Raw genomic sequence first — 23987 nt, 5'->3', positions numbered from 1 at the left:
GAGATAAGACTATTTTTTTTTAATATTTTTAAAAGGTAGGATCTTTTGGATTTACCCTTATGGTATAAACTCCTGTTTTGTGTACCATACCATAAGAAGTTTTCCCATATAAAACTAGTTAAATTGTTAACTTTTCACAAAAAGGTATTGACTCCAAAAGATTATTTGCACATATAAAATGTTAAATCTTAAACGTTAAGGAGAGTAATACTCTAAGACCAAGGTTTTTATCACTTTGACTAACCCCTTGGAGTTAGATAAGACTAAAACATAAACTAGTCGATCTCAAATATAACACATCTATGACCGTCGTTGATCGATAAATTTATCTAACTATACTAATAAAATAAAAGTAAGCATACTATATCTTAAAATTTTACTTGAACATGAATGGTTCAAACTTTCACTTCAAACGAGAGGCGTGATACATTTATAACAAAATTATATAAAAATAATCTTATAAAATGACATGTTTTCATTTGATTTGTTAAATTTATTTTATAATCTGATAAAATACATCAAATTACGTCAGTTTGTGAGATTATTTTTATATAATTTTTTTTGTGATTAGAGTATTTTTCTTTCAACAATTTATAGAAAAATGATATCCAACAATTCGAATGATTTTATTTAAAAATGTCATTTAAGATTGTTATGATCTTAGCATAAAACTACAATAGAAAGGAGCATAGTATTATTGACATAATAGATATTAATTATGTTAAGATGATTAGCTTTACTGTATATGAAATTAATAGTATAAAAGGAGTATTAAACTTAAAGAGTATACGACTTTCCTATACGAATCACAATAAATATACGGCACGTTTTCTGATCGCTGGATGCCATAGGTTCCAGTTTCCTTCATCAATAAGGACTTGTTTTAGGAATAATCTCGTCCAAAACCAAAAGCATCAACAAAATAAATGGAAAGGCAAAAAATCAAATAAAAAAATAAAAAAATAAAAAAAAAACCGAAAGAGCCAGAAACGCAGTTCTTTCTCTGCTGTGCACATCGAGGAAAAACCAAACGAGCAAAGTGGGAATTTGGTTCCCGTTCCCAACTCAATCCGAGTCGGCACTGATCGGTTGGTCAATCCCCGATCTCGTACCCGATCGTGAATTTTAAGGGACAGTTAAGTGTGATTGATTCGGTATTTATTGACAATCGCTGAATTTTGATGAGGGTTTCTGATTCTGCGGGGTTAGGGTCCTGTTCGGGAGCTTTGATTTGTGTGTTTTGGTTGGTTTTTCGTGGGATTCGGTGATGTTGGACTTCAGGGAAGGAGGGTGTGTGAGGGGGTTAGGGTTTTGGGGTTAGAACTAGGGTTCGGGTTAGGGTTAGTGTGTGGGCGGGATGGTGGATATGGAAGGGAATCCCGAGCTCGAGGGCGGCGAGACTCGCTATTTCAAGGGTGATGAGAACAAGAACATTGATCCTGACATTGCTCTTTCTTACATTGTAAGGGCTTCTATGTGTTTCATTGGGGACTTATTTAAATTATTGTTCATTCGAGTTTAACTAATATTGAATTTGAAAAGAAAGCTTAACTCATTTGTTAATCTGTTGTGGAATCAAGTTTTGCTGTGGTGTTTGTGTGTTGAATGGTATATTGGAAAGTGGCAGTTTATTTGATTCCAGGAAAATTGTAGAAAGAGGAATAGGAAGTTGAATACTCCCTTCTGCCATGGGAACCTTAGATGGTAAAAAAGAAGAGGGATTGCTCATCACTTGGGAAGTGAAATGATTTGAAGAAATATAGGCTATCCTAGTTCTAGAAACTTTGTAGATGCTTATTTCAAAGATGTAAAAAGTGCATATTTATGCTCAATATTTAGTTATTTGATCATGCAGTAAATTTTTTCTAACCAACCATGGAGCAACTCCTGGGACTAGGTTTTATTCTAGAATTCTTTTCTTGCTGCCTTTGTAGACTGTTGATCCGTTCTGTTTCAAGGAACATCATCGGGGCCTTTTACCTTTTTAAACAATGTGCTTAAAGCTCTCAATAAAATGTCAAGAGTCAAGACTTGCGTATAAAAGAAATGTCAAAACTTGCTTTAGTTGGTTATATGCTCTTTCGAGATTTGAAGGAATGAGAAATAGAATGTTAATTATACCCTTTCCTGAGCATACTGCATGGAAGTACTTCGGAATCCCATGTCATGAGAATGTTTATTTAACTGCGGGCAATGCTAAGACAAAACTAGTTTGTATACTCAATATAAAATTGTAACATTAGTTACTGAAAAAGATAATTTTCATGCAATGCCAACAACTTGGCCTTTTTGATCATTTTGGACATGTAATTTATAAATTTATCGGTAATGTGTTCTAGTTTTTGTATAAATGATGATAGTAAGAGTGGTTTCTTTTTCGTAAAGGATGAGAAGATTCAGAATGTGCTCGGCCATTTTCAAAAAGATTTTGAAGGCGGGGTTTCTGCTGAGCACTTGGGTAAGTGACTTTTTATGGGAGTCGCGAGTTATAGAGAAAAGTACATTCTTTTTGCATTAGAAATAATAATGTTGGACTTTGATTATTTTGTCAGGGGCAAAATTTGGTGGCTATGGCTCGTTTTTACCAGCTTATGAACGTTCCCCTTCTATTTGGTCTCGACCGAAATCTCCACAAAGAAACTACAATGTTTCCAGATCTAATAATTTACCCATCGAGGTATATTGGTCCTTATATATATTTTCCAAAATTTTTTTATCCGTTGGTAGGAAAGAGATGCATATGGCTGCATCTTGTCTGCTGGGAGGATTCTAGTTTACTTGAGCACTGTGGGTTATGTTACTATACAGGGTGCCTCTCAGAATTTGAAAGCTCCCCCAAACACAGCCCCACCTTTGAGGCTTGGTATTACTTCCTGTAGTGCCCATCAATTGCATAAATCACGCATTCTTTCCACGGATGTTTCCCTCAAACAAAGTCAAGTTAGTGATATGAGTCCCTTGAAAGATGAAACTTCCAACAGACCGGGCAATCCAACTGACCAAAGGCCATTTAAAGTTCGAATAAAAATGGGTTCAGATAACTCTGGACGTGGGAATGCAGCAATTTATAGTGGGCTTGGACTTGATTACTCCCCATCTTCATCACCAGGGAACAGCCTGGAAGAGAGTGAAGGCGCGTCACCCATATCTCAAGGCACCGTTGATGACTCTCCAGCTAGCATCATTCAGGTAATGGTTTGTTTAATATTTTTTTTTTTGGGTAACTTATCAAAAAAAAATATTTTTTTTGGGTAATATGTTATTTGCCACTAGATGGAACTTGGGTGATCTGCTATGTTTGATGCTATTTATTTATGTGCTAAACAGGAAATGACATCCTTCACCATCCCTGGTGGGGTACTGATATCGCCTCTTCATGACAGTCTGCTTTGCTTGATGAGAAAGGAAAAAGTATTTAGTATCGGTAAACCCAAACCACCCCTTAAAGGACATCAAGAACACTCTGCCATGTTAGTAGATGAGTCACATTCAATCATGGGCAATGGGAAAGTGTTTAAGGAAAAGAGAACAAAATCAATGAAACGAGACAGGCTGGTAAAATTGAAGTATGGGAGTACAGGTTTGGATGACACAGCATTAGAAATGAAGAAAGTATCAGTAAATGAAACCATAGAAGCTAAGGAGCTTTTGTTCGGTGACTCGAAATGCACTCACGTTTCCAAGTCAGTGAAAGAGGCTGGTGGAGCATCTGAACTTCTTAGGGAGAGTAACAAGGATGGTGGGAAAAGTAAATTACTTGCCTCCGAATTAGTGAAAGAGGAGTCTTCAGAGTCAATATCTGGCCAGGAGCATGGCAAGAGTCAAAAGCGAAATCCTAGGAGTAGTTTAGTGGAAAATGTTTATGGAAACAGAGTGGTAAATTACCACAGGGATGTTTTAATCGACTGTAAGGATGTCAGCAGTGGTCAGAAAATTTCTTCCTCCTCAAAAAGCTGTTCTGATGAGTCTGAAGGTAAGGAAGAGCCAAATCCTCAAAAAGATAAGATTGGTTGGAAAGCTACACTTCGCGAAGATGATGAAGTTAATCTTCCTTTTAAGACAGAAGAGCTGTCATTTGAGGGCAAAAAGAAGTCAAAGGGGATACAGAGTAACGGCAAGCCAGTTACCTTTTCAGTAAACGAAACCTTGAGGCCTGGTGAAAGTGCAGAACCAAGTAATAAAAAGAGTACTGGTTATGGTGGTATTGCCTGTAACAGTAAAGTTCAAAGGCAAACGTCACAGAAGGATTATAAGGGCAAAGATAGTCGTAACGATTCATTGTCGTTAACAAATTTAAAGGAGAAGGATAATCGAATGGATCCAGTGGAGAGGCCTGGTGGTGACAGACAAAAAGATGTTAACCTTGGTGCTTTTGAATTGCAACGGAATGTGTTCTTGGATAAAGGAAAGGGAAGATCAAGTGGTAAGAAAATTGATAAGCAATCAATAATATATGGGCCATCTATAAAAGATGCTTCAACTGCATGTCCTATTACAGAAAATGGACTCACTTCTGAGATGGTACCACCAATGGCAGTGCCAGTAGTTATAGAAGAAGATTGGGTACAGTGTGACAGATGTCAGAAGTGGCGGCTTTTACCCTTTGGTACAAAGCCAGACCAACTACCTGATAAATGGTTGTGTAGCATGCTAAATTGGCTGTAAGTTGCTTTCTTTTTACACATAGCCAGATAAACCAACACGTTCAGTTTTATAAATGTGTCAGTACTTCAGCTGAATACTAAATAAGTTCCAAGTGCAACGCTCTTTCATTTTGTTGATGTTTTCTGTGTGTATATAAAATTTATTCATTTTGGTGATTTCTAACTGTGCTATTGAATTTTTCTAACAGGCATGGTATGAACCACTGTGACATTAGTGAGGAAGAGACAACGAAAGCCCTCAATGCATTGTATCAATTACCAGTTCCTGAGAGTCAGACCAAATTACAAAATCATGCCACCGGAACTACATTGGGAGTGTCCTTGGGTGATAAGCAACATCTTGATGAGAATAACCAGAATTTGAGTTCCCATGGCATCTCTAACCGAGGAAAGAAAAAACCTGGTTTTAAGGAAAAAGCAAATGCAGGAACCATTGGTGGCCCCTTTCAAGTCTCTAACTCCACAAAGAATAAGCTACAAGAATCAGAGAAAAGCAGGAGCTTAAATGACACAAACCAGCATCTTGCAGAAGCAAATCCAATGAAAAAATCTAGTTCTCAACATTTGAATGTGTTGCGCAACTTGATTGCAGAAAAAGACATGCCTAGTCAGAGAGAAAAACCAATTAATGAAGGAGGTATGTATTTCAATTTAGAAATAATTTCATGTAGCTGTCCCATATTTTGTGGAAGTGGATAATGGTGTGCGTCTGTTTTTGGGGCCTCAAAAATCTGCAGGTGATGTGAGACAAATAAAAATGAAAAGCAAGAGGGAGGCTGATGAATATGGATGTGGAACTTCTAAGAAGTCCAAAACTGAGGATATGCATGCTGATAAACACAAGACTCTCAAAATGGGCAGTGGGAGGGTGCGTATCAGTTCAAGTTCTTCCATGCAAACCATGGGAAGTGGAAAGGTTATCCAGAAATATGATGGATTTTTACCTGAGGGCACAAAGTGTGATGTCAATGACAAGGTAGTAGTTTCTGCTAAGAAACTGGGAGACAAAGCGCGGGTATCATCTGACGGCGGATCCCTGGAAATGAGAATGTCTAGCAAAAAGGATGTGTCTTTGAAGAAAAGGAAATTGAAGGACCAGGAGATCAGCAAGAATAAGATAGAGACATTTCCTAATTCTGCACCTGATCGCAGGGTATATGAGAAAGAGGAAAGAAGTGAAAGAGGATCCAGGAAGGAAAAGAAGTTCAGGTTTTCAAAAACTGAGGTGGAGTCGAGATCTAATGATGCTGCTGATAAGTCGAACAAAAAAGGTAGGATGTCAGGAATCTTCTTGTCAGACATTAGAGATCATCCGGTCAATGGTATGGAAGAAGCCAGGAGAAATGATAAGGACCAGCAACTCCGAAAACATAAAAAGAAGATTGTTTCTGAACGGACAGCGGATGTTGTTTCATTGGGGGATTTGGGATTCGGACAGGTTTCAATGGCAGCCAATTCAAGCTCTTCAAAGGTTTCAGGATCCAGTAAAACTAGAGCCTACATTGAAGAAGTGAGAGGTTCTCCAGTGGAGTCAGTTTCTTCTTCTCCTTTGAGGACCTTTAATTTAGACAAGCTTAAATCGGCAGGAGGGGACATTGCAGGGAAAGACGACGCTATGAATAGTGTTCTCCCTGTGATGGGTGATTTCAGAAGATGCTCGGATGGGGAAAGTAATGCTGAGATCAATGCTAATCACCAATTAAGTGGTAAATCAAATCCTTCCCCTGACACTAGGAACAGCCATTTGCCTAATGGTGATGTTGATATGGTAGAGCAAAATGTTCGGTTCTGCAGTGATCTGCGTGCTCCAGAACATAGCTGTGATGAGGATAGAGGGAAGAAGCATTGCCACGACAAGGCAGTTCTGCAGAAAGCTGAGAAGGGTACTGGTTTGCGATCTAGGGGCAAGAGCAGAAGTTCCATAGCTGATTTTGATGGAGATAAGATAAAGATATCTGATCCAGTTAATGAGTATACAAAGAAGAGCCAGAGGATTGATTCTAATCACCAAGTTCCTGTTCATGAAACAACAGCTGATGTTAAACACAGTTTTCCTAAAAAAACTAGCATTAAGTTTTGCAAGGATGAGAAGAATCATGCTCGCAAGAGGGATCCTGTAGGACAATGGTCAAGTGAGAGTCGAATGGACACCAAATTAAAAGAAAAAGAGCCTGACGGTTTAGATATGAAACCAGATGCTCAATGTAGGAGTAATGGGAAGCTTGCCCCCCAGCATGGCTTGATTCAGGACTTTGAGGGTGAAAATAAAGCTGATTTGACACAAATGGAGCAAAGAGTTGGGAAATCAAAGTTTTCACTTTCTTTCGGTGAAGGTAAACTAGAAAAAGTATCCCTAGGTTGTGCACCTGTACCAGGATCCCAGAAGTTGAATGGTGCTATTCACGCACCTGGTGACATGTCAAAAACATCAAAAGATTCCGGGAAGGTTGATAATGCCAATCAAGTTAATCTTAGTTTGGGAAATCTTCAGCCTGATAGGCAAGGGGTCAGAGATCTCAAAGCCTCAAGTCCCGGGAGACTAATTTCCTCCAGCCAGACTGCTACAAACACCCTGAAGGAAGCCAAAGATCTCCGAGACACTGCAGATCGTCTAAAGGTTCCTGTAGCACACTTATCACCGGTGTACTTTCTGTTTTTCTATGTTTCATATTTTGTGTTTCCTATTATTTTTAACCCTTGGAATGGTTTCAATATCTTTCATAGAGCTCTTGCTTTGGTTTTGAAAGCAATGAAGCTTACTTCCAAGCTGGCTTAAAGTTTCTTCACGGAGCTTTACTTCTGGAAACTTGCAATGGTGAGGGTGGCAGAAATGAGGAGATGAATCCAATTCAAGCGTATGGCACTGCGGCTAAACTATCTGAGTAAGTGACACTACTCCATTTGCTTTTGTTTTTCTTATTGTATTTATTTATTTATTTTGGTTATTTTGAGTAATTGACTTTAATTTGCAATCCCCAAATTATTGATAGAAAAAAAAAATTGTAATACCTAAATTGAGTATAGAAGGTGGTGAATGGAACCCTGCATTGTCTTGGAGGTAGACCGTAGAAGTTCATATCCTTTATAATGAATCCAAGGGGCTCCAATTGTGATCTTGAATATTTTGGAGTATGGACCAAGAATTGGCTTGAGTCTTTTCTTTTAGGTTGTCACAAATGGTATTAGAACCAATCTTAACCACAAGTGTAGAACTTGAACTGTGATACCTAAAACAGAAGACTTGACGAGGACAACAAGAATTTAAGGGGGCAGATTATAATCCCCCGGATTTGCATTTAAAAGGTGGTGAATGGTTTCACATTGTTTGAGAGGGAGAAGTTTTTGTACTATATAATTATATAAGAGAAATGATATTTGCAGTAGTAGAGTGTGCAAGTGCCGCGCAATCTTTTTGAAAAAAGTGAGTCAATACGGGGTCCGCATGAAAAAAAAACTAATGTTTTAATAGTGCACCTTACTATTTTTCAAAATAATTGTGTGGCGTTTACGCACTCAACGATTTTATGTAGCAGAGGGGCTCTAATTGTAATGTAGAATAATCCCTTTAGAGCATAAGTCAAGATGTGGCTTGGGCTTTATTTGGGACTTTACATAATAATAGCTCAGTTATATGTCACTAGCTTTTAGAGCTGATTATTGCAAGTGGATTTTTTGCCTTTTGGGAGTTTGTTGTAAATCAAAACAGTTGCATTCCAATCACAACCATGATTCTTACTGCACTCTACCATTTTAAGGTCTAATTTTTGTATCACTCCGCGTGTGGTTTTTTGCTGAACCTGGTATTTATCCAGGCTCTGTGCACTTCAATATGAAGCACGCCAAGAGATGGCTGCTGCTGCTTTGGCCTACAAATGCTCAGAGGTGGCATACATGAAGGTGGTCTATTGTAAACACTCTAGTTTGAACAGAGACCGGCATGAATTGCAAGCAACTTTACATGTGGTTCCTCAAGGTAATAAAAGAAGGGCATGGACAGCTATTATGTCCAGGCTTGCTTAGTGTCTTACATCATACAATAAGTTCTGAACTTATTTTGACATAATGTACATTTCTTTTTCATGACACCACACATTCTTTTTGTGGCAAAGTGATATTGTATCTACTTTTCCTAAAGTATGTCGATTTTCTTACTTTAAATGTTGAAAAATTTTATAGTCTATTATCAAACATGACATGAGGTTAATTTATCTGAGTATAACCGAGTTAAAGATGCACTTGTGCTTATACAAGTAATATGAAACAATAATATAACCTTCTTTCTTAACCCATTTATTTAGGTGAATCTCCATCATCCTCTGCTTCAGATGTTGATAACTTAAACAATCTGGCAACTGTGGATAAGGGTAATCTATCTAAGGGTACTGGTTCTTATGTTGCTGGAAACCAAATAATTGTTGCTCGAAACCGCCCACAGTTTGTTCGACTGCTTGACTTTGTAAGTTGATTTAATGTTATGTACAATTTCTACCTTATTTTCTACAAATTGTTTATTGTTTTGTCAAGGGGCTTTTTATGGAAATGGTCAACATTTGTTTGGGTGTATGATTTCTCTTAACATATTATGATGCTGGAGAGGCTATCTTAATAGAGTGAAACATAGGAAACACAGGCTGTATGTGCTGAATTAAAGTGGAAATGTGAATGAGAATGGAACAGCACTTGCCTTACAGTAAATTCTCCTCGGAACAAAAGGATCGTGTTAATGGAGGTTCAGAGTTAAAGTAACCATTTTATAGCACAAAAGATTTGGTGTTGGCCGTTCATGTTTTTGAAACTTGAGGAGTGATTCTTTATATCATCCGAATCCTTTAATTTGGTTATCTGTATCTGGGCAGTTAACTCTTGGCAGTTCAATTAATGCGGTCTATTATTCCATCTACTGATGGATGCTTCATACCGGACAATGGATGCTCTTTCTTCTGGGCTAGGGTTGCATATCTTGTATGGGCTATATTTGGTATGGGAGAGTAAAAATACCGTTCGATTGTTTTGCAGACACAGGATGTAGTTTTTGCGTTGGAGGCCTCTAGAAAGTCCCAGGAGGCTTTTGCAGCTGCTAACGTAATCCTGGCAGAGGAACAATGCGTTACTTCTGTCAAGAGGGTCATTGATTTCAGCTTTGAAGATGTAGAGGAACTAGTACATCTGGTTCGGATTGCAATGGAGGCCATAAGTCGTTCAGGTTTTGGTGCTGCTAGAGACTAAGGCAACCCTGTATATATACTATTTTTCCCAGTTTTGTTTCCCCTAATGAGGGGACATTAGGAGAAGGGGAAAAAGATGCCTACATAAGCCTGCCCTGGGACACCTACATAGAGGCAGGCGGGTCACAAACAGTTCTTTACCCCTCTGTACATGTGTACAAAGTGAGATTGATTAGCAAATTTTGTAATGTATTTTTGAATGTTCACATAGTTCTTGACGATAAGGGCAAAGCATTCTCACCCTTTTAAGTTTCACGGGTTGGGAAAAGAGGCATGGAATTTTTACCAGTTTGGTAACCTATTTTGGGGGTTATGTATTAGTTCAGTTATATATATTCTATTGGCTCCATTGATCGGAGCTTGAGGAAAAGAAAACTATATATTTATAGAGATTGGAAATCTTTTAGGCAACCATTTAAAATAGGTTGAATCCTGATATCGCGACGATGACTGGTCAATTTTCAGTCAATTATCGTCTTGTTTTATTAATTTTTTTCATCATTTATCAATTTTTGATTTGATGGAAATCCAAGTTTTTGTGGAAGTTTCCCCATATTAGCTGTAGATTTTTCAAGCTTGAGCTTTTGTTTTAACTGACCCTGCCAGCTTTCCCTGTCAAGAAATAGTAATAGTAAAAATCTCTGGGATATGTAATCTTTCATTTCATCAACGTGGCATTATCTGGGGGGCCTCCTGTTTCAATCCTTCTAAATTTAATAAATCTTTCATTTTAGTTTCCAGTTGTTTCCTTCGGGGTTACTCATAAAAAGAAAACCAAAAAGTTGGTGGCCACTTAGAAGAAGACGAAGAAGAAGAAGAAGAAGAAGAAGAAGATATGGTTAGTGGCCCAAATGTGGATTAATTTCTGTGGCTAAGGTTCGCAAAGTTTCAATATTTTATTGCAAGGTTTGTTTAATTGTTTTACTAATGACTACTCATTTGGATTGTTCATTTTACATCTACTTGTCTGCTTTGTACCTGAATCTCTGGGTAGTATTGGATTCTCTTTTCAACAATTGAGTTAATTGATCTTGGATGAGGAAGCAAATTTTGCAGTTCTTGCTAGCAGTTCTGCTGCATAGACATGTAAGGGCTCGAGCTATTGTCTTTCTTTCTTTTTTTTATTTTTTATTTTTTGCACAATAAATGTGGCATTTCTCATAGGGATTGAAAAAAAAGTAGGCTTATATAAGAAGATTGGAGGTATTTTTTACCTCATAGTTTTGTCCTTTTGAGTTGGGATATAGTTTGTGATTTGTGTTCAATTATTTCTTCAGGTATAATTGATCTTTGCACAAAGTTGACTATTTTTCCCCGCTTAATTAAGTTTTGATTGAACCGGATATTATGTAGGCGCAACATTTTATGTCCTGTGGTGCATAAGTTTATAAGCTGTTTTTTGAAGAAAGTTTATTTGTAGTCGTAATGGTTGGGGGAAGTTCTTCAGAAATTTCAGATTTGAGGTGGGTAGGGGCAACCAGATCATTTTTTGGCATGACTTATGGTGTGGGGATGAGGCCTTGAAGAATGCTTTCCCCTCTCTCTTTAGAATTGCTTTGGATAAAGGTGCTTCCATAGCTGATTACATGGACAACACTGCTGGCTTTATGAGAGACGTCCAAGATTGGGAGGTGGGGGACATTACTGATTTTTACGGCTAGCTCAATGCTTTAAATATAAAATCTGGAGGGAGATAGATTACTTTGGAATCAGTTTGGTAATAAGAAATTCTCAGTTAGATCTTTGTACAAGGTCTTGGCGTCACATTCTCATACTGATTTTTTTCCTTGGAAAAATATTTGGGGATGCAAAGTGCCTCTCAAGGTGGCTTTCTTTGGGTGGTTGGCTTCTCACTGAAAAATTCTTACTATTGATAAGCTGAAAAAGCGCGATATCGTTGCAATGGATTGATGCTTTATATGCAAAAGGTGTGGAGAATCTGCGGATCACCTTTTTCTCCATTGTGATGTATCGAAGGCTTTGTGGGACGAGGTCTTTGCTAAGCTTGGAATTGCTTGGGTGATGCCCAAGAGGGTGGTGAATATTTTGGCCTGTTGGAGAGGGATTCAAGGAAATCGTTAAATAGTGGCCATTTGGAAGATGGTACCTCTTTGTCTTATGTGGTCTATTTGGAATGAGAGGAATGGGCACTGTTTTGACAATAGAGAACGATTGGTGGAAGGGATTTTAGCCTTCTTTTTTCATACTTTGTTGCTTTGGGCTTCGGTTATTATAATGGATGGGATTAGCCTTAATGAATTTTGTGCTGTTTTTCAGCTTTAGCTTGTAATTAGGTGTTTTAATAAATTTCTCTACTTATAAAAAAAATTTTATGAGCTGTATTTTTTCACCATGATCATACACCTCAATTAAGTTTCAGTGGCCTCAGTTTTTGGCAAATCTCTGTGTTTCAACTCACGAAGCTTGTGCCGCTTTTATTAACAAGTTCAGAAAATTTTATACTGGGGGTGTGTACAATGACCACAAACAAGTGTTTGGTATTATGTGTGGCTAGTTACTTTCTTGCTTGTGTATTGTGTTGCTTTTTTCTACTATTCAGACTAGTAAGTATCTGGAATATGTTGGGAGTAATCATTCGAAGTCTTGCTTATGTTGTACTTATCTGTGTAGACCGAGTATCCTCTCTTTCAGGATTGTGCAAATCGTGCAAGGTGATGGAAGCATTGCCATTTTTTTCATTCCCGTCTTGGGGATGGATATTCTGATTTTTTGTCTGCCTAGAATTGAGTTTTGTGAATGTCTTGGTCCTGTGGTAGACGGAAAGCACTATTGCTTCTATAACAGCTGGCTGTTTAGAAGCTGTTAGTTAACCAGAATATATGCAACGAATATGACTGTTAAGCAGGCAGGATATGGTTTTAGGTTGGTGAATGGAGGGGTGCATTGTCTTGGTGGCAAGCAGCTGCAAGTGCTGATGATCGGCTTTCTCATAGACCTTGCCTGTTTCTTTCTAATTTTCTTTCATGTATCATTCATTTCCTTATAAATTGTAATAAAAGCACGATGCTCTATGTGCTTAAAAAAAAGCACAATGTTATGTACAAAAGCAAATGGTTTTGTTGTGATCCCAGGTATTATTTGTGGAAAACAAGTGAAAATTTTGTGAAGTTTGTATTCGGATTGAACCCTAGGGATTTTGACAATTTTTGGAACATGTAAGCAGGGATTAGCAAATTTGATGGGCGTGGAAATCTCAGAAATCCGATCAATAACAACTAACAGTCTTATCAATGGACCTTATCCTCGAGGATGTTGGGCAGTTTATTTTTATGGATCGGAGCGTGTCATCACCTCGTTTTATGTAATTTTATTAGCGATCCTTCTCACTTGTTGCTCCGATCCAGCCAAAAAAAAATTATATTTTTTAATTTTTAATTTTTTTTAAAATCTGAAAATCTAAGTTAACTTGAATTCTCGAATTGCCTCCAAGTCTAGTCAGCTCCGACTCGGATATAATTAGGGAGAGTCGAACTTGTGGGATCAAAAGAGCCAGAGTCTGGTCTTTGCATGCAGTTTCTTATCAATCCCATCGCATACCGTTCTTGTGATGATCATTGTGGTTGTGGGGTTGATTACCAACTTTCTTCATATTTGTCAAGTGTGCCACTCGGTGGTTTGGGTCCCGAAGATACCTTGACAAGCACACAGATACGGAAAAGGCATTGACAATTTGACACATTGAACTCACTTCACCTTTTTTTTGAAGATACATATTTCTAAATTTTTTTTTTTTTTGAAGTAGGCTTTTAGCATATAGCTACAACAATAATAATCTAAATTTGCTTATCGATCACTACCAGAAATCTTTGCAAGTGCAAGTGCATGACCCATTTTCTAAAATGACGAAATCTGTTGCACACCCCTCAACCAAATAATCCCCACTTAACAATATCACTACCAAGCATGAAAGCCTCGTGACAACACATTTAGCAATTCTAAATCTCTCTGATTGTAACTTCTTTAGGAATGTTTATAAACTAAAACACAAGGCCATTTGACGAGTATTTCACTGTGCAGATCCATAATTATTTCTTCATTGGCCTCTTTTTTTGGTTCTCTCCCCCAACAAACTCACTTCTTTTAGCTGCATGCATATTGGCTTCGATTGCCATACTGATGCAGCGCCGTACGGTGGGAGGCTGAATAGCTAACTGTGCAGTGTTTGAACGTTGAGGTGATATTCAGATTATTTGAGTTGATTTATAAATAGTAGTATTTTGTGAGTTCTATGAAGATATGTTTAAATGTATGAAGTAAGTTGAGATAAATTTAACTTTTTTATAAAAAGTTAAAAAAGTAGTGAGTCCTATTAATAATTGATTTGAAATGAATTGAGCTCACTCCAATGACCAAACACAGCCTGATGACACAACTCTTCTAAAAATCTATAGAACCAGTTTTGCTTGACAGAGGATAAAGAGCATCATACATGGTTTTAACAACACAAGCAGAGTGTTGGGTCTCAGGCATCATCCAATGTGATACTTTTCACGTCAAAAATGAACATCGATGCCACCTACCCGGACAACCTTTGGGATTTTCAGTTTTTCAACTTTCAAGAGTGAGTATTTTCCTTTTAACCATTTTTAATTTAAATTACATTCAATTTAGTGATATTGACAGTAGAGCTGCCACTTTTAGTGCACTGGGAAAAAGAACAGAGATGTGAGAGTATGCAATGCATGGTGGAAATGGCGTACAAGTGCTCGAAATTTATGTGACTTTTTTTAGTTTTGTGGAATCTCTGAAACACACTGATTTCCTTGTTGCTCTTCACTTTTCTACATCACTCCCTGAAAAGAAATACATACGTTAAAATCTTTCTAAGATTCTCAAGTACGATTTTTCTACTCTTTTCTTTCTTTGGGGACAACTTGCTGGGACGTCCTTCTCAGCGGCAAGCAGTCTGCGCAATTCATGTGAGGAGTTCATACGGTCCCTACTCACAGAGATCATTCCAAACACCATCACCCAATTAATTTGAATTCATTAATATCTCTTTTATAAGAGAATTGAATATGTGAAACCACTTTTCATCAATTTCTGAATTAGTATCTTGAACCTCTTAGAATTTCAATGATTCAGAGATTGTTAAAAAAGTCAAGTGTTAGCCCAAAAAAAAAATCCTACAAAAATAAATAAATAAACTGATACAATATGTTGATGTCTAATTCACAATAAAAAAAATTTACAATCTAACATACCACACTAAGCCACGTCAGTTTATGAATTTATTTTCATAGAATTTATTTTCATCAGTTTATGAGTTTATGAGTCCCGCATTTTTTTTTCTAAAATTTTGGTCTTTTATGTTTCAAGGTTAAAAAAATTTAAAAATAGATTTTCTTTAGAAAAAAAAAAAATTGAGGCTAGATACTTTAGGAATATAAAATGTGACGTGTATTCTCACTATCTTTTAATGTCTCCCAAGAAAACTTCAAAAGAAAATAGAAGAAAATGGGACAAACAAAGGCACCGCCAATGGCACAACAGGTGGAGGGAGGTTTGGGGTCCCTCCATCCCTTCAAAGTGGATGCAACGACTGGAAGGGGAAGGGTAAGGGGAAGGGGGCTCCCCCGCAACCACTTGAGGGTTTTGACTTCTGCTTCTCTCTCTCTATTATCCCATATATTAATAGATATCAGGAATAACAGATATTTATTATCGGATAGTGGACATTTCGCCAAGTTTTTAGATGGAAGATAGACACAATAATTTGATTAAAATATGAGAAAAAAAATTACAAGGCCGCAGATAAAAAAAAAACAAAAGAAGAAAACCGATAGAACTTTTCTATCATGTGTCAATCCATCGAGACTAAGCCATGTTTAGAGTTGCAATAGCAGTATTAAAGAGTGTTTAAATAGTTTTGAAAGTTATTTAATTAATGAGTAATGCTATAGACTATACTACCATCTCACTTGTATTTCACTATATATGATGTGATGCATTTATCACCATTTGATAATAAAGAAACATGCAATAAATGATCATTCAATGATGGTAAATGTGTCACATCTGCAAGTAGAATAGTAGTATGGTGTATAAAATTTTTCTTAACGAAACGATTATATTGTTTGAATATTACATATTAAAAAACTTTTAATCTCAAATAAATTAAAAAGTAAGTTTGAAAATTTTCCTTAAACGTATTTTTCAGAATAATGTGAAATGTAATTCGAATTTTAAAAAAACTGTCAATACATAAAAATATCCATACAGTTTTAAGATAATTACAATTTTCAAACTTTTAAGAATGTTGTCATAATCTTTAAAAATTAAAATCATTCTCATTTCTACGTCAAAAAATATTTTTTTAATTTATTTCCAAACAAATGTAACGTATTTCAAAGTGTTTTAAACATATGGTTATCAAATAATAAATAAATTTTTAATAATAGAATTTATTATTTAAGTTATAAATTATAAGCTATATTTTATACCGTAATTCCGAACATGTATTAATTCATTTTTAGGAGAGAAAACAGTTTTGAAAAAGAAAAATTCTATTATTAAGTCAGTGCGTGAAACACATATACTGTCTACATGACATAATTTGATTTAAAATATAAATTTTAAAATTTAAGTGTTACAAATCAATTTTACCATTTAAATGACGTGAATAATGAAAAATAGCCACTAATCATGATTTTCCTGGTGAGATTCTTCTCAAGTATGGTTTAAGGAGAGTTTTAGTACAGTAATTCTCATACACAGAGAAGTTGATGTGTATTAAAGTCTCTGGTTTTATTATCTTCAATCATGTATTTTTAATTTAAATGTTTAGTTTTTGAAATCAATTAAAACGTATTACGTTAGAAAGTGAGGGGGAGGGGCATGATGAAAGCAACACTAGATCTGGTCTGCAGCGATGGAGACATCCACTTTGCACAATGGAAAGGCCCCTACTTCTCTTATCACTTCATTTAATTAATTAATTAGTCTGCAACGGCAGACACATCCTCACTACAGCCTACACTACCCCTCATGCTCTTAAAAACTATTAGAAAAATACCCAAAGAATCACATCTTCTTTTCACAGAGAAGGAATATTTATTCAAAACCTAAGATTTAAATAAAAAAATTTTATTTAAAATTTGAATAAAAACTCTGTCAAAAATATATTTATTATTTCATTCTACTGACCTGACCATATTAGAGTGGCTTAATAATAATCAAGAGAATCATATGAAGATCATATCTTGAAGTGCCAGAACTTTACAAAGACAATATCACAAATTATAAAGATGTTGTGGTAAGTTCTACATTGAATAGGTACACCTCCTTCCCCTTTCCCATTACTTAACTAAATATGCTATTTTTATCTTTTCCTCTCCATCTACGATTTCGATATTATTTTACCTAATTTTCTTTTTTGGGGTGAGTTTTCATGCTTTTCTATCCACAGCTGAGGTAACATAGCTCCCCAGCATTTGTCTCACAATAGCCAACAATGTACTCTCTCTGCTGTAGTGTTTCAGCCTAACATACAAATCAAAGCAGTTTATAACATTATGGATTGCTTCTGTAACCAACTTCATGGCAACCCTTTATTGATATTTCAGCATCAAGAAAATATGGGACTAGACCATTTTTTTAGCTCCATTTTCCTTGTTTTTTTTATTTATTTTGTTTTTGCTAGTTATTATGAGTGTTTAGGATCCCCTTCTGTATTATATAAAGAGGAAAGAAGACGAAGCACAGGAAAGAATACAAAGTGTTCCAAACTCCTAAAATTTCTAAACTAGCTACTAATTATTAGAGTGCAGAACATAATGGATGATTTACCACATGAGACCGAAATTTAAGGAAACTCTAATTATAAAATCCACTACATTTTTTTTATATGTAAAAAATTATAGAAATAGTGTTTTCTTAGATCAGTACTGAGGGTAGAAGCGATCATAAGAAGCTGGACCACCACTCCCAGTGGTGGCTGATTCAAATGCCTTCTTTATGCTTCGATGTCATCTACACATCGAGTTTGTCCATGGAGTTTCATGTACGACTTAATTAAGTAAAGCGCAGTGTGCGGGTCCCTACAAAATTATACACAAACTTTATATTAAAATACTCATATCAGCAGCAAAGTGCCTTCTCTCTCTCTTTCTTTCTCAGAGCACCTAAAAAAAGTGCTTGGATCCATGCTTCTTTCCCTCTATAAATAGACCCCTTCAAGAGGGAAGTTACCAAGTAAAACTTCTTTCGCATTTCACTTGTTAACTCTTAACCTCTGTTTCTATGGCCCCTGCACCTCTTTCACCAATCAAGGTTGGGCACATTGCCGATGTCCAAGAACTGAGAAAGTCTAAACCAACCACAATTCCAGAAAGATTTGTGAGGGACAAGACCGAGAGGCCAACACTAGCCCCTGCTCCATTATCACCCAACGCCATCCCCATTGTTGACTTCTCCAAACTTACAAAAGGAAACAATGATGATGAAGTCCATGGTGAAATTTTGAAACTTGCAACAGCATGTGAGAAGTGGGGGTTCTTTCAGGTACAGATTGTATAGTTTGTTAGTGCTTAGAAAAATGGTCATGTTGTTTTGTGAGCTAATTTTTGTTGTTGTGGTTATTTTAGGTAATTAACCATGAAATTGAGCTGAGTTTGCTGGAGAGCACAGAGAACATGGCTGAGCAATTCTTCATGCTGCCACTGGAAGAGAAACAAAAGTACCCAATGGCTCCTGGGACTGTTCAAGGATATGGGCAGGCGTTCGTGTTCTCAGAGGACCAGAAGCTTGATTGGTGCAACATGTTTGCTCTTGGCGTTGAACCCCAACACATCAGGAACCCCAAACTATGGCCAACGAAGCCTGCCAAGTTCAGGTACTTGTTGTGCTATACTTTATCCCACTAATATGAAATGTTTTGGTCAATTATTGAACCCGCAAATCTTGTCTCTCTCTGCAGTGAAACTATAGATGTTTACTCAAGGGAAGTGAGGAAACTTTGCAATAATCTGTTGAAATATATAGCCATCAGCCTGGGCCTGAGACAAAACGTCTTTGCAGAGATGTTTGGGGTGGCTGTGCAAGCCATTAGGATGAACTACTACCCACCATGTTCAAGACCTGACCTTGTGTTAGGTCTAAGCCCACATTCGGATGGAAGTGCCCTCACAGTGCTGCAGCAAGGAAAGGGCAACTCAATAGGACTGCAAATCCTTAAAGATAACTCATGGGTTCCTGTTAAGCCCATCCCAAATGCGCTTGTGATCAACATAGGCGATACCATAGAAGTATGAGATCTGTAATCTTTATATGTGGCTTCTTTGTTCAAGGTCAATATCTAAACTGTGGCATTTCTGATTTCCCAAAATTTCCAGGTTCTTACAAATGGTAAATACAAGAGTGTGGAGCACAGAGCAGTGACTCACAAGGAGAAAGACCGGCTGTCAATTGTCACATTTTATGCTCCTAGCTACGAAATGGAGCTTGGCCCGATGCAAGAATTAATGGATGAAAACAACCCATGCAAATACCGAAGATACAATCATGGAGAGTACAGTAAACACTATGTAACAAACAAGTTGCAAGGCAAGAAAACCCTGGAGTTTGCAAAGATTCAAACCTAGAACTCAAACTAAGAAGGCCCCACTTAGTCCCCCCACCTTGAAATTATTAGAAATTGTATATATATATATATATATATATTATATTTAAGCCCCTGTCCCCTAAATGTTATGAATGGAATTGGACTAATCCACTAGTTAGTGATTATGTATAATAAAGTGTCGACCACAAGACTACTCTGTTCAAGTGTAGCTTATATATGCGCAAACCATCGATTAATTAATGGAAGCTTTTCTTGTCAAATCGTGTTTGCTAAGAGGACTTTGATAAATTAGCAACAGTAAGCAGAGAAGAAAACAAGAATCAAACAGAAAGCAGCTGTTTTTATCTATCACATTCCTAATATGGAAAGAAACAAGCAACATGTGGGAACCCCAACAACAGAGAATGGACAAAAATCACTAGTGTTCCATTGTTCAAGGGGAAAGAGTTTTTTGTTAGTGGTGGAAGAGAGCAGTGCCCCCCAAATCATACGTGCATGTTTGATTATATATTCATCTTATTGGTGCGAGGGACGCACTAAATGTACAAATTTTGATGGGCTTTTGACGATTCTGAGCTGTGAGACATTTAAGTGCTGACAGTATGCAGAGAACAGAGAAAAGCTCAAACACTCATGAAATCATATGTGAAGTGAACAAAGGGAACAAAAGTAACTCTTGCAATTGCAATCCCCCATCCTCGTAATTCACCCATTAAACAAAATAATACTTTAAAGTGCAATAAGCCGGGAGAGAGGCCAAATAAGCAAAAGGAATTGATGACGATTCATGAACACTGAAATTTTGGGTTAAAAAACCAAGCCCTTGCAAACTAGAATGATGTCTTCAGTTGAACCAAGTCCAGACGCATAACTAGCAAAGTAAATGATGATGATCATGCTAGTCTCTTTTCCCCCAGGTGGGTAAAAAAATATGATATTTTGAAACAAGAGGAAGGTGATATAACTTTAAATGATTACGTTTACCCCCATTACTCCATCAGCCCATGGAAACAAGAATCAGCTTTCTATATGGTATCATGACTGAATTTATCCTTTTTTTTTTTGTTTGGGGGGGGGGGGGGGGGGGGGGGGGGGGGGGGGTGGTATATGATGCCATGTATATCATGACTGTGTCCTCATAAATTTTATCATTTAAACATTTAAATTTGAAAGAATTTTAAAGTTTGGTTTGTAACAATTTCTATTTCCTAATTTTGATTTATTTAGTAAAAAAATGACCCTTTAGCTTTCAGTTCAATCCAAAATAAAAGCTACCCAATTCACTGTTTTCCAAAAAAAAAAAAAAAACCCTTCAATTCACTCAAGGGGAGTTTTGCTTTTATTTAATCGCATCATTCACTTCCATTTATATGTCGTTAAATGAAGATTTCCTAGCACGTCTTTCTGATTTTCTCAACTTGTACTCTTTTATTATTGCTTGATAATTTTAGCTATTTTTGTATCTCACAGAGGTGTACAACAAATGAATAGTATGTATATGATGTTAATATCAAATCATGGACATACAAATGTGAAGAAAAAGTGATCGTAATTAGTGGAATTAACTGCATAGTGTTATAGGGAGTTGTGAAGTGTTTAAGGAGAAGAAGATGTGTAGATTTCGAAATTCATATTTTGGCTTAACAAATTTACAATGTTGACAAAGTTCTCTCTTTCTTTTCTTTTTTCTTTCCCCCCAACAACTCATATAAAATGTAGAACTAATATGATTGGAAATCACTAGATCTTAAAACGAAGAATTGAAAAACATTAGAAAATCACAAATCAAGACTTTCAATTTTGGAAATTGAGTCAGGGGCTATAGAACCTATGTTCGAGGAAAATTACTTCTAGGCCCCTACTCAGGACTTTTGAAAAGTGGCAACCCACTAACCTGAAAACCGAGTGCTCAGGGTAAGTCGTGGTTTTCCTGCAATTGCCATCAGTTATTGTGGAAACTTCACCAATTTCTTTTCCCCAAACTATCTTTTTCAAGAACTAGTTTGTAAGTTTTGGGCGGAGGTCAGGTGATTTCGGCAACTGGGTCCCAAATTCCAAGCTTAAATTGCCCATATGCCAAACATGAAATAATATGCAGAATAGCTATAAGACCTCTATCAAGTCAAAAGGTGGAGCCATTTGAAAGAGAGAGAAAGCAAAGTGTGGGAGACAAAGGGATTTGCGTTCACGGAAACAGTTGCTTGAGAGTTTGGAGTGTGAAGAGAACCGCTGATTCTGCTTGGAACATGAAATTCTCCACGTGTAGTTGTTCAAGTTCACACACATTCATTGAACCTCAGAGTAACCTTTCTTTTCATGTAGCAGTTCAAAACCCAACTTTGAAGTTCGAAGGTCTACATATGACCCAAATTGTCAATGCCTCAAGATGGAGACTAGTTGCATTCTTTTTTAATAAATATTATTATTTTTTCTAAATTTTATTAGTTAAATTTATATTTATTTACGACACATTTTAAGTGATTATTTATTTAAATAATAAATATAAAGCGACAAACCGTACAAGAAATAGTTCCCGACAAACCGTACAGGAAATAAACAGAGGTTTAATAAAAAAGAAAGAAAGAGAGAAATAATGTTCACTACAAACTATAATATCAGCAAGCAGAATCTGAGCACAAACCTATTTTTAAATGGTTTTCTTTGCATTGTTAGGTTGGTGTTCGCCCCATTAAGGTTGCAAGAGGTTACTCTCGCATATTTGACTAATCGCAATTGCTTTATCTGCCCAAGAGTTGATGCCGTGTCAAAATGGTTAAAAAAGCACTTAAAAATTTTCATCATCATCATGGCCGAAATTGTAAATCTCAGTGAAAGCTACTTCCATTTTTGCTAGTCTCACAGCTGTAAATGATATTAATTTGAATAGTTCCTGTTCATGAGCTAGGCCCTGAAAATTGTCATCACAACAAGAGAATCGATTGAAGTCAAGGGAGTTCGAAACATGCAAAACCCTATAGGAGGGATATTCCCCTGAACCTATATAGTTGTGAATTTGGGTATTGGAGCAGGGTGAGTACTAACTGAATCGGAATCGATATCCCCTAAATCCAACTCTGACTTTGATAGTTGACTTTGTTGGAATTCCAATTTGAACTTTGATTCTGACTTGTTGGAGTGGAATTAGATTCGAGTCTTTTTTTGTGGGCTTTCAAGTTTAAAGTTTAATAAAGACATTAAAAAATAGGGAAAAATTATAGATATAAAAAAACAAAAAGTAATTAAAAATATTTCTTATGCTATGCAAACCAGAAAAACTAAAAAAGAAATTAAAGAAATAAAAAATATATTTAAATTATTAAATACTAAGTTACTAGTATCTAATTAGATATTATTATATTATAGTATTACGTGTTATTAACTTGTTACATTAGATTTATTTCTATACTAGTATCTAACTTATTTTTATACTATACTTATACTATAGTGTCCAATTATGTGTAATAGTTACTAGTATCTAATTAGATGTTATTATACTATAGTATTACGTGTTATTAACTTGTTACATTAGACTTATTTCTATACTAGTATCTAACTTATTTTTATACTAAATTTATACTATAGTGTCTGATCACATGTTATTACAATATAGTATTACATATTATTATATTATAAAATTATGCGTTATTAACTTATTATACTAGACTTATTTCTATACTAGCATCGAACTTATTTTTGTATTTTATTATGTACGGTTGTAATACTATAATGTTTATATATACTAAACTATTATGCCCGATTTTGATACAAAAGTATTCTCAACTCATCTCATCTAATCATTACAATTTTTTCAAATTTTCACATAAAATATAATAAACAATTCAACTTTTTTAAATCTCAAAACAATAATAACATTAAAAAATAATATAATAATAATATTATATTCAACTTTTAATTTTCATCTCAATTCATCTCATCTTAAGTCACTATCCAAAAGTCCCCTTAGTCTATTTATATTATTCTATAATAATCAACTTATACTAGTATAATATTGAATTTAATTGTATAAATTCTAGTTAGATAATTACATAATTATTCTAATATATATGATCAATGTATAAATAATATATGTTTTTATAACATATATATAATATTGGAATCACAGGGTAAAATCCAAGTCTGAGTTAGGTCAGAGTCGAGTCGAAATCGGCCAGACAACACTTTTGACTTCGACTCCGACTAGAAAATAAAATAAAATTCCAATTTTAATTCCATTTTGTCGAAACTCTAACTCTGACGGTGTGGAGTCAGATTTTTAGATTTTTGCTCGGCCTTATACAGGAGTCTATTGGGCCTTATACATGAGTCTATTGGATGCATGGATGTCGTACTTTTTATTTTCTGTGTCTTTATTATTATTATTATTATGTTGGCGCAGCCTCGCATGGCTTGGGATCGGAAAATGGAAATGGGTTAGACCGAGAACACAAACATTTACGTGGTTAGACCTAATAGCCCCAGAGTCAATGGCCTAAAAACTTGAAAGGGATCAATTTC

The 23987-nt window shown here is 36.0% G+C and overlaps 2 protein-coding genes and 1 long non-coding RNA gene across 16 annotated transcripts; all 3 read left to right on the top strand.

Annotated features, from left to right (window-relative positions):
- Window positions 1-896: 896 nt before the first annotated feature.
- LOC122318913 (cysteine-tryptophan domain-containing zinc finger protein 5-like) lies at window positions 897-13035 on the top strand. Of its 13 annotated transcripts, none has more exons than XR_006244953.1 (13): window positions 897-1462; window positions 2386-2458; window positions 2553-2677; window positions 2809-3189; window positions 3328-4661; window positions 4853-5301; window positions 5402-7281; window positions 7389-7546; window positions 8477-8637; window positions 8963-9120; window positions 10624-10727; window positions 10884-10975; window positions 12542-13035. XR_006244953.1 is itself a non-coding variant. In XM_043136697.1 (12 exons), the coding sequence occupies exons 1-11, from the start codon at window positions 1358-1360 to the stop codon at window positions 10684-10686; spliced, it is 4887 nt and encodes a 1628-aa protein (XP_042992631.1). In that variant the 5' UTR covers window positions 897-1357; the 3' UTR covers window positions 10687-10727; window positions 10884-11921. The 13 variants fall into 13 exon arrangements, 4 of the variants coding, with proteins under 4 accessions (XP_042992631.1, XP_042992608.1, XP_042992654.1 ...); XR_006244945.1 differs by having other exon boundaries at window positions 12521-13035; XR_006244944.1 differs by having other exon boundaries at window positions 10624-10765; window positions 12521-13035.
- Window positions 13036-13800: 765 nt separating this feature from the next.
- LOC122302762 lies at window positions 13801-14734 on the top strand. Of its 2 annotated transcripts, XR_006240518.1 has the most exons (3): window positions 13801-14084; window positions 14302-14471; window positions 14552-14734. It is a non-coding gene; the product is annotated as an uncharacterized LOC122302762 (long non-coding RNA). The 2 variants fall into 2 exon arrangements; XR_006240515.1 differs by lacking the exon at window positions 13801-14084 and having other exon boundaries at window positions 14091-14471.
- A 3353-nt stretch (window positions 14735-18087) lies between these two features.
- Window positions 18088-19732, top strand: LOC122318906 (protein SRG1). Its single transcript, XM_043136653.1, has 4 exons — window positions 18088-18412; window positions 18496-18743; window positions 18828-19155; window positions 19243-19732. The coding sequence occupies exons 1-4, from the start codon at window positions 18152-18154 to the stop codon at window positions 19489-19491; spliced, it is 1086 nt and encodes a 361-aa protein (XP_042992587.1). The 5' UTR covers window positions 18088-18151; the 3' UTR covers window positions 19492-19732.
- The last annotated feature ends 4255 nt before the right edge of the window (window positions 19733-23987 follow it).

Source organism: Carya illinoinensis, chromosome 1 (assembly GCF_018687715.1).
Source record: "Carya illinoinensis cultivar Pawnee chromosome 1, C.illinoinensisPawnee_v1, whole genome shotgun sequence".
In the NCBI taxonomy this organism is placed as follows: domain Eukaryota; kingdom Viridiplantae; phylum Streptophyta; class Magnoliopsida; order Fagales; family Juglandaceae; genus Carya; species Carya illinoinensis.
Note: the sequence above shows the minus strand (reverse complement) of the source record. Positions and strands in the feature narration are given on the sequence as shown.